Source organism: Anolis carolinensis, unplaced genomic scaffold (genome assembly GCF_035594765.1).
Source record: "Anolis carolinensis isolate JA03-04 unplaced genomic scaffold, rAnoCar3.1.pri scaffold_12, whole genome shotgun sequence".
In the NCBI taxonomy this organism is placed as follows: domain Eukaryota; kingdom Metazoa; phylum Chordata; class Lepidosauria; order Squamata; family Dactyloidae; genus Anolis; species Anolis carolinensis.
In genome coordinates, this window is record NW_026943823.1 from 1045431 (window position 1) to 1062408 (window position 16978).

Sequence of the window (16978 nt, forward strand, 5' to 3'; positions counted from 1 at the left end):
TTTGAGGTTCCACAAGATGCTTTGTGGTTTGAGTGCTACTAGTAAATACCAACCTTCTGTAGCCCAAGTGGGTTCTTATAGGAAGAACTGGTCCTTCAGGTCCTTCTCGTGGTTTTCATAGAATCGGCGGTTTAGAAGGCACCCCAAAAGCCATCCAATCCAACCCCATTCTGTCATGGAGTTTGTGAAGATGTCATTCCTCAGAAACCAGGCCTTTCTCATTCTCTTGGGAGCCGAGATGTTGGGCAAACGATCCTTTAAGTCCTGCTTTGAAGGCTTGATACGGTTCAGAGATAGAAAGCTTTCAATATCTCCCTTTTCTGCCTTTTTTGGACCTTCTAGAGAAGACGCCATCTTGGAGTACCTGAAGATCGCCCAAGACCTGGAGATGTACGGCGTGAACTATTTCAGTATTAAGAACAAAAAGGGCTCGGAGCTGTGGCTCGGTGTGGATGCCTTGGGGCTGAACATCTACGAGCATAACGACCGGTAAGGAAACCATCCCTAATCTGTTGGAGAACTTCTCCAATCTCGTGATGGAAATCCATAGCTGAAGATCATCATTGAGAAAGAGAGAGAGAGATGCAAGGGGAAGAAAGCTTTGGGTTTGGATTTCCAATGGTCACACTATTTGGAAGTTTCATGGATGATACAGTCCTTATTCCGGAAGATATCTGGTTGGTTTGTGCTATGCAAATGCAGGGTGACTGTTGGACTTCTGCATTTACATGGTGTTATTTTCTAAAACAGTGGATTTTTTCCTTTATTTTTCAGGCTAACACCCAAAATTGGATTCCCATGGAGCGAAATCAGGAACATTTCCTTCAACGATAAGAAGTTTACCATCAAGCCGATTGACAAGAAAGCCCCAGTAAGACATGTTTAAGTTGCTTGAGGAACTTTTACTAGTTTAGGGGAACGCATACTTATCTAGAAGAAGCCATTCTTAGATAAAGTGTTTTCGAGGGGTTTCATGGCCGGAATCACTGGGTTGCTGTGAGTTTTCTGGCAGGCATCCTCAGAGGTTGTGAGGTCTGTTGGAAACTAGGCAAGTGGGGACCACTCAGACAACCATCATGTCAGACTTATGTGCATGCACAACTGAGGCATGCATGCATTCATTCCCAGAGATGAAACGACGTGGCATGTGCCCTTGCCTAACCGTTTCCTTCCCGTTGTTCCTCCTCCTCCTCCTCCTCCGCAGGACTTTGTCTTCTACGCCCCTCGGCTAAGGATCAACAAGCGCATCCTGGCCCTCTGCATGGGCAACCACGAGCTGTACATGCGCCGGCGCAAGCCGGACACGATAGAGGTGCAGCAGATGAAGGCCCAGGCCAGGGAGGAGAAGCACCAGAAGCAGATGGAAAGGTACGTCCGACATAAAGACTTTTAAAATATTTTTTAAAAGGTTCTTTCATTCCATTTTCAGTGAGACAGTATATCGCAGAGCAATGCAGAGAAAGAAGTAGGCACACACAGACTATATAACTACATTGGTTCCACAAGCAAAGGTGATATTTCATTTTACTCAGCATTAACACACATATAAACATTCATTTATTCATCATGCATACATTACCATGCCTTTTTTCTTTACTTGCATCATCTTTCTCCGTCCCTTGGAGAAAGAGGCGAGTGACCAGACTCTGTTGTCTGCCACACTTTTGGATAGTACGAAGGTCTCTTATATAGCAATTTTCTTGCTGTTGTTGTTCCAAAAAATTGTAAATGACTGACAAGTCCATCAGTTCCGGACAGATGTTAGCTTTCCTTCTTAAGTAAGGTGCTAATCATTGTCTCTGGTCATGTAAACATGTTGTTTTCAACCAAGAGCTAATCATTGTCTCCAGTGGCTGATGCTATGTTATTACTCATTTGTTTTATTGTATTTTTAAAATGTTTAAATTGTTTATTTTATTTTATTTATGTTATTACTGTTTTTGTTTTGATAGTCGTAATTGCTTTATTCTGTTTTGTTTTGGGCTTCGCCCCATGTTAGCCATCCCGAGTCTCTTCGTGGAGATGGTGATGGGATAGAAAAATAAAGTATTATTATTATTACAGTAGAGTCTCACTTATCCAACGTTCTGGATTATCCAACGCATCTTTGTAGTCAATGTTTTCAATGCATTGTGATATTTTGGTGCTAAATTCGTAACTACAGTAATTACTACATAGCATTAATGTGTAATGAACTACTTTTTCTGTCAAATTTGTTGTATAACATGATGTTTTGGTGATTAATCTGTAAAATCATAACCTATTTTGTTGTTTAATGGGCTTTTTCTTAATCTCTCCTTGTTATCCGACATATTCGCTTATCCAACGTTCTGCCGTTTATAGTTTATAGTTAAACTGAACAATCATTGTTGTTCAGGTACGACAGTTGGAAAATATAAATAATAGTAGTAGTAGTAGTAGTAGTAATACTAATAGTCAGGATTTCCAAGCAGTATGTCATCATTTGGTTAACAGAGAGATATAGAAGAATAGTATAACGTGCATTTATGATAAGTCTATATTTCATTAAGACTAGTAATAAATCACGTTCTTACTCCTTGAATAGTATATTTTTGCTTTTTAGTACATTAAGAATATTTTTTAATGTATTTCCTTAGATGGTAGAATATAAATGCCCGCATTTCAGGCAGAATTATCCTATGGTCTGTTGTATCACTTTTTTATTTGAGGAATGTTCTTTTATTAAATAAAATAAAGCATAATAAATTATAACATGCAGGCAGTGAGTCAGAGCATTCCTACAGATATATAGACTAGGATGTCTTAATGAAAATACCAGTGTTGAGTCCATCCTGTTCTAAATGTACTATCTATTGTTCCAGAAATTATCAATTAAACAGTCTAGCTCCCTGCTTTTCCAGTCTCCATGCTTATTCAGATATTCCCAGGAATATAACAATTTCTCCATAAATATGCTCCCTGTTTTGTTCTGCTCAGAGCCTTGTTGGAGAACGAGAAGAAGAAGCGGGAGTTGGCCGAGAAGGAGAAAGAGAAGATCGAACGGGAAAAGGAGGAGCTGATGGAGCGGCTCCGGCAGATCGAGGAGCAGACCAAGAAAGCTCAGCAAGGTCAGGGAGAAATGTTGCGTCTCCCCTTTGGGATGGGTTTCACCTTTTTCTAAGCCCCATTGGGTCCCTTTTTGGGGTATACATTCAAGGAAATTCAGTCCAAGTCCTGGAATTTCACGAGTATAACATTCTCAGATTTGGTTGTTCACAGCTTGCCATTGCTAGTAAAATGGGGAGTTTGGAGACTACAGAAAATTGCAGACAAGACACATAAAAATGTAAATTCTTGTTCGTAACTTGACGACTACCTGTATTAAGATTTAATAATAATAATAATAATAATAATAATAATAACTGCAAAAGGCCACCCTACTGGGATCTGCGCGCATCATCCGAAAATACATCACACAGTCCTAGACACTTGGGAAGTGTTCGACTTGTGGTTTTGTGAAACGAAATCCAGCATGTCTGTCTTGTTTGCTGTGTCATACAATAATAACTGTGTGATGTATTTTTGGATGATGCGTATTATTATAATTATAATTATAATTATAATAATACGCATCATCCAAAAATACATCACACAGTCCTAGACACTTGGGAAGTGTTCGACTTGTGGTTTTGTGATACGAAATCCAGCATGTCTGTCTTGTTTGCTGTGTCATACAATAATAATAATAATAATAATAATAATAATAATAATAATAATAATAATAATAATAATACGCATCATCCAAAAATACATCACACAGTCCTAGACACTTGGGAAGTGTTCGACTTGTGATTTTGTGATACGAAATCCAGCATATCTATCTTGTTTGCTGTGTCATATAATAATAATAATAATAATAATAATAATAATAATAATAATAATAATAATACATCACACAGTCCTAGACACTTGGGAAGTGCTCGACTTGTAATTTTGTGAAACGAAATCCAGCATGTCTATCTTGTTTGCTGTGTCATACAATAATAATAATGATGATGATAATGATAATGATAATACACATAATCCGAAAATACATCACACAGTCCTAGACACTTGGGAAGTGTTTGACTTGTGATTTTGTGATACGAAATCCAGCATATCTATCTTCTTTGCTGTGTCATACAATAAAATAATAATAATTCTTACCCGCCTCTTGCTATGGCTTGAGGTGGGTCATAGCACAGTCAAAAACACAAATACTATAAAAATGCATAAAACTATGGCTTCCGTCTCCATAATATCTTGTTATGTATATGCAAATATTCCAATTTCTTTCTTAAAAAGCTATGTGTGCAAGATCTATATGAATGTTTACATTTTACTATGGGTTCCATCTCCATAATATCTCATTATGTGTATGCAAATATTCCAATTTAGTTTAAAAAACCCAAATATGGAACATAGGAGGCTATGTGTGCAAGATGTATATGAAACATACATGATTTTTACATTTTAGTGTGGGTTCCATCTCCATGATATCTCATTATGTATATGCAAATATTCCAATTTCTAAAAATATGGAAAATTTCCAGTCCCAAAGATTTTGAGATAAGGGATGCTCCACCTGTATTAAAAGTTAAGGTGGTGGTGAGGAGGGGACTAAACTATTCATGGGCCGGGCTGTGGCGCAGCTGGCTAGTAACCAGCTGCAATAAATCACTATTGACCATTAAATAGCCCCGCTTGCTGTTGACCTAAGCAGCCCGAAAGACAGTTGCATCTGTCAAGTAGGAAAATTAGGTATGCTTTATACCGGAGGCTATTTTAACTAATTTACAACACCATAAAACTGCCAGCAGCATGCCGGAAAGGAATGAGGAAGTACAGTCACTAGTGGACAGTGAAGCAACAGCTCCCCCTGTGGCCGGAATCAAGCATACCCTCATGAAGCTGGAAATGTTAAATTGCCTCTGTGTGTTGTTGTCTGATGGCATTGAATGTTTGCCATATATATGTTCCTTGTAATCACGCCCTTCGGGGTGAGAAAGGAGGGCGGAATATAAATACTATAAATAAATAAATGTTTTTTGCACTTTGGAGTGAATTTGCACCTCTCCCCCTGTCAATGTACACCAGTAGCTAACGGTGGCTTCTCTCCTCAGAGCTGGAGGAACAGACCCGCCGGGCGCTGGAGCTGGAGCAGGAGCGGAAACGGGCGCAAGAGGAAGCGGAGAAGCTGGCGAGGGAGCGGCGGGAGGCGGAGGAGGCCAAGGAGGCCCTGCTGAAGGCCTCCCACGACCAGAAGAAGACCCAGGAGCAGCTGGTGAGGAACACACGGGCCTGCCGTGTCTGTCGGTGTACGTGGGCCGGGCTGTGGCGCAGCTGGCTAGTAACCAGCTGAAATAAATCACTACTGACCGAGAGGTCATGAGTTCGAAGCCCGGGTCGGGTTAAGCCCCCAACCATTAAATAGCCCGGCTTGCTGTTTACCTAAGCAGCCTGAAAGACAGTTGCATCTGTCAAGTAGAAAATTTAGGTACACTTTATGCCGGAGGCTAATTTAACTTACAACACTATAAAAAAAACTGCCAGCAGCACGTGGAAAGGAATGAGGAAGTACAGCACTCAGTGTCACTCGGTGGTTGATGAAGCAACAGCTCCCCCTGTGGCCGGAATCGAGCATACCCTCAGGAAGCTGGAAATGTTAAATGCCTCTGTGTGTGTCTATACTGTATGTTATTTGTCTGATGGCAGTGAATGTTTGCCATATATATGTTCATTGTAATCCGCCCTGAGTCCCCTTCGGGGTGAGAAAGAAGGGTGGAATATAAATACTGTAAATAAAATAAATACGTGCCGCCCCCGAGTTACAAGCACCTGACTTACAAACGATTCCTAGTTAAGAACGGGGCTGAGACAACCGGAAGCACAAAGGACTGAACAAGCTGGAAGAGCTAAAGCAGAGGCGTTGGGATGGTGGAGGAAAGGAATTAGGACAGAAGGAAGGAGAAATGCTGCAGAATAAAAAGGAGGAAGGCCAAAGCAGAGCTAGCCTTTTAAGGTTGCCATATTCTTTGCCATTTGGTGATCTTCTCTCCCTTTCTGCAGGCCGCCGAGATGATGGAGCTGACAGACCGGATCACGCAGCTGGAGGTGGCTCGGCAGAAGAAGGAGAGCGAAGCCATGCAGTGGCAGCAGAAGGTGGGCGGAAGGGCCTTGGGTTCAGTCTTTTCTTCACATCTTGGGTTGCGGTCCTTTGGGATAAAAGCCAACCGCATTCCTAACTCAGCAGGGAAAGGATGAAGGGAACTAAGATGATTGCACAGTAGGGTTGTCTCCCTGTGCACTGTTGAATATTGAAAAGTGCCTACTTTCCATAGCCACTGGTTTTCTCAGTTTTTGGGGGCAATCTGTGGAGGAAAAGTTCTCCAAACACACACCTTCTTGTGATGCAACGAGTGCTGTGAAAAGCACAATGTGCCAAATCTCGCCAAAAAATCTACCAAAGTTGTGTTGCTGTTGTTGTTGCTGTGTGCCATCAAGTCAACCTTGACCTGTAGAGACCCTCAAGGCAGATGTGACTCCCTTGATGGAAGGATTAGTTATTGTTTATGTTTATTTATACCCCCACTTTTCTCTCCCCAAGGAGACTCAAAGCAGCTAGGATTACTCCTTCAGCTTCTCCAAGCTTTTCCAGTAATGATGCCATTGACTCGTAGGCACCCAATGAGTGAGATGCCTTCAAGGAGATCCTGTTATTAGCTGTCAGGCCCTTCAAGGCGGATGTGGCTTCCTTGATGGAAGGATCAATCAATCAATCCCTTGGGTTTTCCAAACCTTTCCATTGATCCTGCCGTGTCATGATGTGTCCCAAGTAGAATACTCTTGGCCTCACTGTCAATACTATAGAGATGATGGGTATCTTACGTCTTCAAAGCTTCAGCAGTGGTCAAGTTGGGGTCTTGGGTGGTGTCTCTTCTCTGGCCCACTGCTAACTTGGTCCTCTGCTCCCTCCTTCCCTCAGGCCCAGATGGTCCAAGAAGACCTCGAGAAGACTAAGGAGGAGCTCAAGTCGGCCACCAGCACCCCGCACGTCCTGGAGCCCATGCAGTCCGAGAACGAGCACGACGACGAGCAGGACGAGAACGCCGCTGAGGCCAGCGCCGACCTGCGGGCACACGCCTCCATCAAGGACCGCAGCGAGGAGCAGAGGACCACCGAGGCCGAGAAGAACGAGCGGGTGCAGAAACACTTGAAGGTGAGCCGGGAGTCCTTCTGCTTTGCTCTTAGGAGACGGATCTCATAAGCAATGGGAGCCTTGGGTTCCAGTAACAGGAAAGGAGATCCGACCTGAACATTATCAGGACGAACTCCCTGATTGTAAGAGCTGTTCAGCAGTGGAACTCACTGCTTTGGAGTCTGATGGAAGCTCTTTTGGAGGTTTTTAAGCAGAGGCTGGATGACCATCTGTCAGGTGGGATTGGTTGCTGTCCTTCCCTCCTGGCAGAAGATAGTTGGACTGGAGTCTCTTTAGGGTCTCTTCCAAATCTATTATTATTATTATTATTATTATTATTATTATTATTATTATTATTATTATTATTAATTGGATGGAATCCTTCCGGCCAAGCAGGAGTGAGTTGTACTGGATGGCCATCTGTTGGGATGATTCGGATTGTGCTTTTCCTGCCTGGCAGAAGTGGGTTGGACTGGACAGCCCTTGGAGTATCTTCCAACTCTATTATTATTATTATATTATTATGACACAGCAACTATTATTATTATTATTATTATTATTATTATTATTATTATTAGATGTCCTTCCTGCCTGGCAGAAGTGGGTTGGACTGGACAACTCTTGGAGTATCTTCCAACTCTTTTATTATTATTATTATTATTATTATTATTATTATTATTATTATTATTATTATTATTTAGAAACACAAGAAGATGAGTCCACAGCAGACACTCTGATGGCTGTTGTATTGGATCACACGTTGGACACTTCCCTATTATTATTATTATTATTATTATTATTATTATTATTATTATTTTATTATGACACAGCAAACAAGATAGATATGCTAGATTTCGTATAACAAAATCACAAGTCGAACACTTCCCAAGTGTCTAGGACTGTGTGATGTATTATTATTATTATTATTATTATTATTATTATTATTATTATTATTATTATATTATGACACAGCAAACAAGATAGATATGCTGGATTTCGTATAACAAAATCACAAGTCGAACACTTCCCAAGTGTCTAGGACTGTGTGATGTATTATTATTATTATTATTATTATTATTATTATTATTATTATTATTATTATTCAGAGGCTGGATGGCCATCTGTTGGGAAGGATCAGATTGTGCTTTTCCTGCCTGGCAGAAGGATTGGACTGGATGACCCCTGGAGCCTCTGATTCTATAGCCCTGTTTGTCCATGAACCTGCTAATGAATTAATCCAGCAAGTCAAAGCTTTGACATTGTTTTGGTTGGTGGAATAGGCATTTCTGACACAATCCCAGTCTGGGCCATTTTGGAAACTACTTGTTTCCCCCTGTTTTGTATCCAGTTGCCAACGTTTCTTTGTTTGGGGTTGTTGTATGTCTTTCGGGCTGTGTGGCCATGTTCCAGAAATATTTTCTCCTGACGTCTCTCTCTCTCTCTTTCTTTCTTTCTTTCTTTCTTTCTTTCTTTCTTTCTTTCTTTCTTTCTTTCTTTCTTTCCCTGCAGGCTCTGACGTCCGAACTGGCCAACGCTCGGGACGAGACGAAGAAGACGGCCAACGACATGATCCACGCCGAGAACATGCGCCAGGGCCGAGACAAGTACAAGACCCTGCGCCAGATCCGGCAGGGCAACACCAAGCAGCGCATAGACGAATTCGAGTCCATGTAATCCTTCCCGCCTCCGCCCCGGCTGCACTCTCCTTCCTTCCTTCTTTCCTTCCTTCTCTCCTTCTCTCCTTCCTTCCCTCCTTCCCTTCCTCTGCTGAGTCCAACCGCGTTGTGCTGGAACCGCTACAAAAGAGCCTCCACGGCCCATCTTTGGCCGCCCTTCTGTCAAAGGACCAAAACAAATTCTAATGCCAGTCGATTGTGCCTTATGGAAGAAGCCCAGTCTGTGCCTGTGTGCCCAGTCTGCGGTGCCTGTGGGGTCTCTCCTCCTCTCCAGCCTTAACAAACCCAAACTTTACCAAATTCTAGCAACATAATATTGAGACCCACTGCAACTTTTCACAGTCTGGAGACTGGAGAGAACTGCAGTGGAAGGAGGTGTTTAAGAAGCACAAAACGAGGTGAAAATCCCCTCTTCTTCCCCAAACCAAAGCTTCCCACCATTCCTTGATATTCACCAGACCAAACAGAGCCTTCTTTGCAGTATTTTGCATGTGCCACCTGCTTGGAAGAGTCAATCTGGACGGATTGGGATAAACTGGGAGCGTTCCTCTCTTGAGCCCAACTCCAGGAATGGCCCTGGATGAAAACAAGCAAAAGAGGTGCCAACTGATGCAGCCATCTCCTGGTGCCTTACAACATATGTTCTCTCTTTTTTACATTTCTCACCAGCAGTTTTAACACCAAATATCCCTTATATGGCTTCCGTCTCACACTTCTCTACATCACCAGCCATTTGCCTTGTCAGCTCCACATTTGGTTTGAAAGAGAGAGAAAACCATGTCTCTTTCTGCTGCCTTAAATACCAGAAGATGACAGACAGGTTGCCTTTTCCTTGCCTTGGAGTGCCTTTTGCTCTTTCGGTTTCGGCCAAAAACACAAAAGGACCCAGAATCTCTGCTTTTGGGGAACTTGCAAACTGCTTCGCTGGCAGTTTTTTGAAACCCAGACAGCGATGCTTGGTGCCACTTTGGTGCCAACCATTCATTGCCGGCTGCTCATGGCTGGCTGTGCAATGACCCCGAACCATCTCCATTCATTGGAAGAGAGAGCGTGCCCCAGAGAGTTAAGGCATCGACGTGAAAGCTGGAAGGAATCCCTTTGGAGGAGGACGAGGACGTGGCCTTCTTTGTCTTCCCTTCCAAAGCGATTCCTTTGCAAGGCTCTTTCCTAGTTGTATAAAATTCCTCGTCATCTTTGGCACCTCTGCAAATCCCTCTTTCTCCGAGTCTCTTTGCTGACATTCCATATCCAGGATGTATTAATGCCAAAAAGTGTTATTTTTAATAGGAACAAAAGGAGGCAGGTGATGCTAGAAGTGTTTTTGGAGAGGCGGAATGACTTTTGTATGACTTAACTCCCAGAAAAGGTAGAAAGAAGTCTCAGTATTTTCTATTTTTAAGGCTCCAGCTTGCCTCCTTGGAGGACCAGATACTGGTGCCATAAGCAGTAGAGGTTGTAGAGAGATGTGCCCAAAAGGTCCTTTTAAGCCATCTCCAAATATCTTCAATGTAGAGAGATGTGCCCAACAGGTCTTTTCAAACCATCTGCAAATATCTTCTATGTAGAGAGATGTGCCCAAAAGATTATTTCAACCGATCTCCAAAGATCTTTGCTGCAAAAAGATGTGCCCAAAAAGTCTTTTCTACCATCTCTGAAGATATTTGGTGCAGTGCTCAAGAGGTCATTTCAACTCAACTCCAGGGATTTTTAGTGCTAAGAAATGTGCCCAAAAGGTCCTTTCTACCACCTCCAAAAATCTTTGATGCAGAGAGATGTGCCCGTAAGGTCTTTTCAACTCATCTCCAAAGATCTTTGGTGCAGAAAGATGTGCCCAAAAGGTCCTTTCAACCTATCTCCAAAGATCTTTGGTGTGGAGAGATGTGCCCAAAAGGTCCTTTCTACCATCTCCAGAGATCTTTGGTGCAGAGAGATGTGCCCAAAAAGTCCTTTCAACCTTTCACCAAAGATCTTTGGTACAGAATAATGTGCCCAAAAGGTCCTTTCTACCATCTCCGGAGATCTTTGGTGCAAAGAGATGTGTCCAAAAGATCATTCTACCATCTCCAGAGATCTTTGGTGCAGAGAGACATGCCCAAAAGGTCCTTTCAACCTATCACCAAAGATATTTGATGCAGAGAGTTGTGCTCAAAAGGTCATTTCAACTCATCTCCAGAGGTTTTTAGTGCTAACAAATGTGCCCAAAAGGTAATTTTAACCAATCTCCAGAGATCTTTGGTGTGGAGAGATGTGCCCAAAAGGTCCCTCTCTGAAGAAAGTGTGTTCTTGACTTTCTCCTCCGGATACATTGTGCCTTTAGGGTCCATTGGGGATGCAAGCAGCCTTCCCCATCCCTTCTTCTTAACCCCAAAACATGCTTTTAACCTTCAAAACAAAATCCAGAATTGTTGGCATCATTTTGCATTTTCTACACTGAAATTGCCACTGAAATGCCCAGCGTTTGGCACACTTTGGATGCCGTGCTGCCTCCATAGTCAATGGCAATTTGTGGCCCTCCTTGGCACCATCTCCCACTGACTCCCAGTTACCTCCCAGTATAGGAACCCAAAGACCTCTTCTCCTGCTGTAGTCGGTCCAGCTCTCTTCCCTGATCTTACCAGTATTATATATATTCCAGTGGTTATCTAATAATAATAATAATGATTGATTTTCATCCTCTCCTTTCTCTCTCGCTCTTGTTTTCCCTCGCTATGCACAATTAGAAAATGTTAATCTTGAGCGGGGAGGGAATCACCAAACGCTCCCTCCTTTCTCCATTGAACAAAAAAATAAATAAATATGTATACTGTATTGTAAAGAGATGATATTTTGCAGGAAATTTAATGTAAGAAGCACTCAGTATTACCAGGAGATTTTTCTAGAGATGTTTTTTTTTTTAATTATTAGTTAGGATACCTGGAGGTTTTCCCCTTCTCCCCCCTTTCCAACCACCGTTTTGTTTACTGCTATGACTTGGATATAACATGTCGTTTCTCTATGGGAGGGGGGAAAGCACCCAATTAAACACGTGGGGAATTTTTTTTTTTTGGTCTGGCTTTATATTTGTGTTTTGGGGAAAAAAACAATGACTGTAAATTATATCAGTTCTTTTTTTTTGACCAAGCGTTTGACGTCTCACGGCGAAAACACCGATCCTTCCCTTGGAAGGGCTGCAAGGCCAATCTGTGTATTGATATCTGCCGAATTTTCAGCCGCTTCCCATTCAAAGGGGCTTTTTGTCAAGTCCGTTTCCCCCCCCAAATCCCTTCTTCATCCAGTGCCAATAAAGTTTAGATCAGTCGATATCTCCCTTGCCTTTTCTTGCATTCGTTGCTGCTTGTTTCTCTTGGAAAGTGGCCTTCCAGCATGGATGGGGGTTGGTGTTACTGTATAGTTATTTGTATCCCCTCCTGTGTCTCTTGAATAATAATAATAATAATAATAATAATAATAATAATAATAATAATAATAAACTCCTCAAAGCACAGCAGACAAAAAACCAGTACAAGAAAGCCACACTACAAACTAGAGCTGACAGCTGGCACAACAAAACATTGCATGGAACGTTCCTTGACAAAATTGAAGGAAAAGCTGACAAGAAGACTGGCTCTGGCTCACGAATGGGACCCTGAAGAAGGAGACCGAAGGCCTGATCCTTGCAGCCCAGGAGCAAGACATCAGGACAAAGGCAATCAAGGCCAAGATCGGAAAATCAGCTGATGACCCAAAATGCAGACTGTGCAAGGAAACTGACGAAACCATTGATCATATCAGCTGCTGTAAGAAAATCGCACAGACAGACTACGAACAGAGGCACAACTATGTGGCCCAAACGATTCATTGGAACTTATGCCTCAAGTACCACCTCCCAGCAGCAAAGAACTGGTGGGATCACAAACCTGCAAAAGTATTGGAAAATGAGCACGCAAAGATACTGTGGGACTTCCGAATCCAGACTGACAAAGTTCTGGAACACAACACACCAGACATCACAGTTGTGGAAAAGAAAAAGGGTTGGATCATTGATGTCGCCATCCCAGGTGACAGTCGCATTGACGAAAAACAACAGGAAAAACTCAGCCGCTATCAGGACCTCAAGATTGAACTGCAAAGACTCTGGCAGAAACCAGTGCAGGTGGTCCCAGTGGTGATGGGCACACTGGGTGCCGTGCCAAAAGATCTCAGCTGGCATTTGGAAACAATAGACATTGACAAAATTACGATCTGCCAACTGCAAAAGGCCACCTGACTGGCCTTTTGCATCCGAAAATACATCACACAGTCCTGGACACTTGGGAAGTGTTCGACTTGTGATTTTGTGATACGAAATCCAGCATATCTATCTTTATTTATACCCCACCACCATCTCCCTGCGGGGACTCAGGGCGGCTCACATGGGGCAAGGCCCGACCAGCACAATTTACAAAAACAACAGCATAAATACATTGAACAATATACAAAAAAATGAAACACAGTAAGACAATAAAATAAGAGTTAATATCAATCAACCACCAAGTAAAATTCAGTCGACTTCATTGGTGGGAGGGACTGCAGCAGAATCAGATACAAAACGTCTAGTCTGTGGATCCTTTGTATCCACTTTCCTCCGATTGATGTTCTTAAGGGCGCCTTTATCACCTCCCCACTTAAAGCAGTAGCTATTTATCTACTCACATTTCTGTTTTCGACCTGCTATTTGAGCAGTGAGCTGGGGCTGATGGCAGGTGCTCACCCCGACCTGGGCTCCAACTACGAACCTTTTGATCGGAAGGATTTTTTTGTGGATCCTTTGTATCCACTTAGGTTTGGCTCCTGGATAATCATAATCATAATCATAATCATAATATACTTTATTTGGAGCCCCCAGTGGCGCAGCGTATTAAAGCACTGAGCTGCTGAACTTGCGGACCAAAAGGTCACAGGTTTGAATCCGGGGAGCAGAGTGAGCACCTGCTGTTAGCCCCAGCTCCTGCCAACCTAACAGTCCGAAAAAATGCAAATGTGAGTAGATCAATAGGCACCGCTCCGGCGGGAAGGTAACAGTGCTCCATGCAGTCATGCCTGCGACCACATGACCTTGGAGGTGTCTATGGACAATGGAGCCAGGTGAGCTCCTGCTGTTAGCCCCAGCTTCTGCCAACCTAGCAGTGCGAAAACATGCAAATGTGAGTAGATCAATAGGTACCGCTCCGGTGGGAAGGTAACGGCACTCCATGCAGTCATGCCAGTGGCCACATGACCTTGGAGGTGTCTAAGAACAATGCCGGCTCTTGGGCTTAGAAATGGAGATGAGCACTAAACCCCAGAGTCGGACACGACTGGACTTAATGTCAAGGGAAAACCTTTACTTATACTTTATATATATTCCGCTCTATATATCTCCCCAAAAGGGACTCAGGGCGGATTACAGAACACACATACCGCAAGCATTCAATGCTGTTACACAATTAACAAGGACAGACAACACACACAAACAGAAGTAAAGGCATGTTCCCCTCTCTCCATTTCGTGCATCGTAGTGGCTGTGCTCGGCTCTGGCCACAAGGGGGTGCTGTTGCTCCATCTTCCATGCCGAGCAGCCTTTATTACCTTCCCGCTTAAAGCAGTACCTATTTATCTACTCGCATTTCTGCTTTTGACCTGCTAGGTCAAATAATCCAAGACTGGAGTTAAAATTGCCAGAAGAAACATGAATATATACGCAGATGATACCACTCTGATGGCTCAAAGCGAGGAGGAGCTGAGGAGCTTTATCACCAAGGGGAAAGAAAGAAGAAAGGGAAAAAGCTGGGTTGCAGTTAAACACTAAGAAAACCAAGATGATGGCAACTACACCTATTGATAACTGGCAAATAGAGGAAGGAAACGTGGTGGCTGGGATAGACGTTGTTGAACCACTAGAGGGTGCCACAGGCTTAGCGACACTACGTGACAAAATTTGCAAAACATTCATTGAAAGGAGTTGTTCTACTCCAGAAACGTCACTTTTGTTGAGATTCGATGAGGAGATACTCATTGAAAAACTAGTGCAAGTTCTACTCCAGAAACGTCGCTTTTGTTGAGATTCGATGAGGAGATACTCATTGAAAAACTAGTGCAAGCTCTACTCCAGAAACGTCGCTTTTGTTGAGATTCGATGAGGAGATACTCATTGAAAAACTAGTGCAAGCTCTACTCCAGAAACGTCACTTTTGTTGAGATTCGATGAGGAGATACTCATTGAAAAACTAGTGCAAGCTCTACTCCAGAAACGTCGCTTTTGTTGAGATTCGATGAGGAGATACTCATTGAAAAACTGGTGCAAGTTCTACTCCAGAAACGTCACTTTTGTTGAGACTCAATGAGGAGATACTCATTGAAAAACTAGTGCAAGCTCTACTCCAGAAACGTCACTTTTGTTGAGACTCGATGAGGAGATACTCATTGAAAAACTAGTGCAAGCTCTACTCCAGAAACGTCGCTTTTGTTGAGATTCGATGAGGAGATACTCATTGAAAAACTAGTGCAAGCTCTACTCCAGAAACGTCGCTTTTGTTGAGATTCGATGAGGAGATACTCATTGAAAAACTAGTGCAAGCTCTACTCCAGAAACGTCGCTTTTGTTGAGATTCGATGAGGAGATACTCATTGAAAAACTAGTGCAAGCTCTACTCCAGAAACGTCGCTTTTGTTGAGATTCGATGAGGAGATACTCATTGAAAAACTGGTGCAAGCTCTACTCCAGAAACGTCACTTTTGTTGAGATTCGATGAGGAGATACTCATTGAAAAACTAGTGCAAGCTCTACTCCAGAAACGTCACTTTTGTTGAGACTCGATGAGGAGATACTCATTGAAAAACTAGTGCAAGCTCTACTCCAGAAACGTCGCTTTTGTTGAGATTCGATGAGGAGATACTCATTGAAAAACTAGTGCAAGCTCTACTCCAGAAACGTCGCTTTTGTTGAGATTCGATGAGGAGATACTCATTGAAAAACTGGTGCAAGCTCTACTCCAGAAACGTCACTTTTGTTGAGATTCGATGAGGAGATACTCATTGAAAAACTAGTGCAAGCTCTACTCCAGAAACGTCACTTTTGTTGAGACTCGATGAGGAGATACTCATTGAAAAACTAGTGCAAGCTCTACTCCAGAAACGTCGCTTTTGTTGAGATTCGATGAGGAGATACTCATTGAAAAACTGGTGCAAGTTCTACTCCAGAAACGTCACTTTTGTTGAGACTCAATGAGGAGATACTCATTGAAAAACTAGTGCAAGCTCTACTCCAGAAACGTCGCTTTTGTTGAGATTCGATGAGGAGATACTCATTGAAAAACTGGTGCAAGCTCTACTCCAGAAACGTCACTTTTGTTGAGATTCGATGAGGAGATACTCATTGAAAAACTAGTGCAAGCTCTACTCCAGAAACGTCACTTTTGTTGAGACTCGATGAGGAGATACTCATTGAAAAACTAGTGCAAGCTCTACTCCAGAAACGTCGCTTTTGTTGAGATTCGATGAGGAGATACTCATTGAAAAACTGGTGCAAGCTCTACTCCAGAAACGTCACTTTTGTTGAGATTCGATGAGGAGATACTCATTGAAAAACTAGTGCAAGCTCTACTCCAGAAACGTCACTTTTGTTGAGACTCGATGAGGAGATACTCATTGAAAAACTAGTGCAAGCTCTACTCCAGAAACGTCGCTTTTGTTGAGATTCGATGAGGAAATACTCATTGAAAAACTGGTGCAAGCTCTACTCCAGAAACGTCACTTTTGTTGAGATTCGATGAGGAGATACTCATTGAAAAACTAGTGCAAGCTCTACTCCAGAAACGTCGCTTTTGTTGAGATTCGATGAGGAGATACTCATTGAAAAACTAGTGCAAGCTCTACTCCAGAAACGTCGCTTTTGTTGAGATTCGATGAGGAGATACTCATTGAAAAACTGGTGCAACCTCTACTCCAGAAACGTCACTTTTGTTGAGATTCGATGAGGAGATACTCATTGAAAAACTAGTGCAAGCTCTACTCCAGAAACGTCACTTTTGTTGAGACTCGATGAGGAGATACTCATTGAAAAACTAGTGCAAGCTCTACTCCAGAAACGTCGCTTTTGTTGAGATTC

At 42.6% G+C, this 16978-nt stretch overlaps 1 protein-coding gene across 3 annotated transcripts in view; it reads left to right on the plus strand.

Moving 5' to 3' along the window:
* Positions 1–12176, plus strand: part of msn (moesin) — a 45343-nt gene extending 33167 nt beyond the window's left edge. For all 3 annotated transcript variants that reach the window (XM_062964079.1, XM_062964080.1, XM_062964081.1), the window contains 8 exons: positions 343–489; positions 775–871; positions 1205–1368; positions 2959–3089; positions 5124–5284; positions 6070–6162; positions 6986–7219; positions 8708–12176. In XM_062964079.1, coding sequence (XP_062820149.1) covers positions 343–489; positions 775–871; positions 1205–1368; positions 2959–3089; positions 5124–5284; positions 6070–6162; positions 6986–7219; positions 8708–8872 — 1192 coding nt within the window. In that variant the 3' untranslated portion in view covers positions 8873–12176. The remainder of the gene's footprint in view (positions 1–342; positions 490–774; positions 872–1204; positions 1369–2958; positions 3090–5123; positions 5285–6069; positions 6163–6985; positions 7220–8707) is intronic.
* Positions 12177–16978: the final 4802 nt, after the last annotated feature.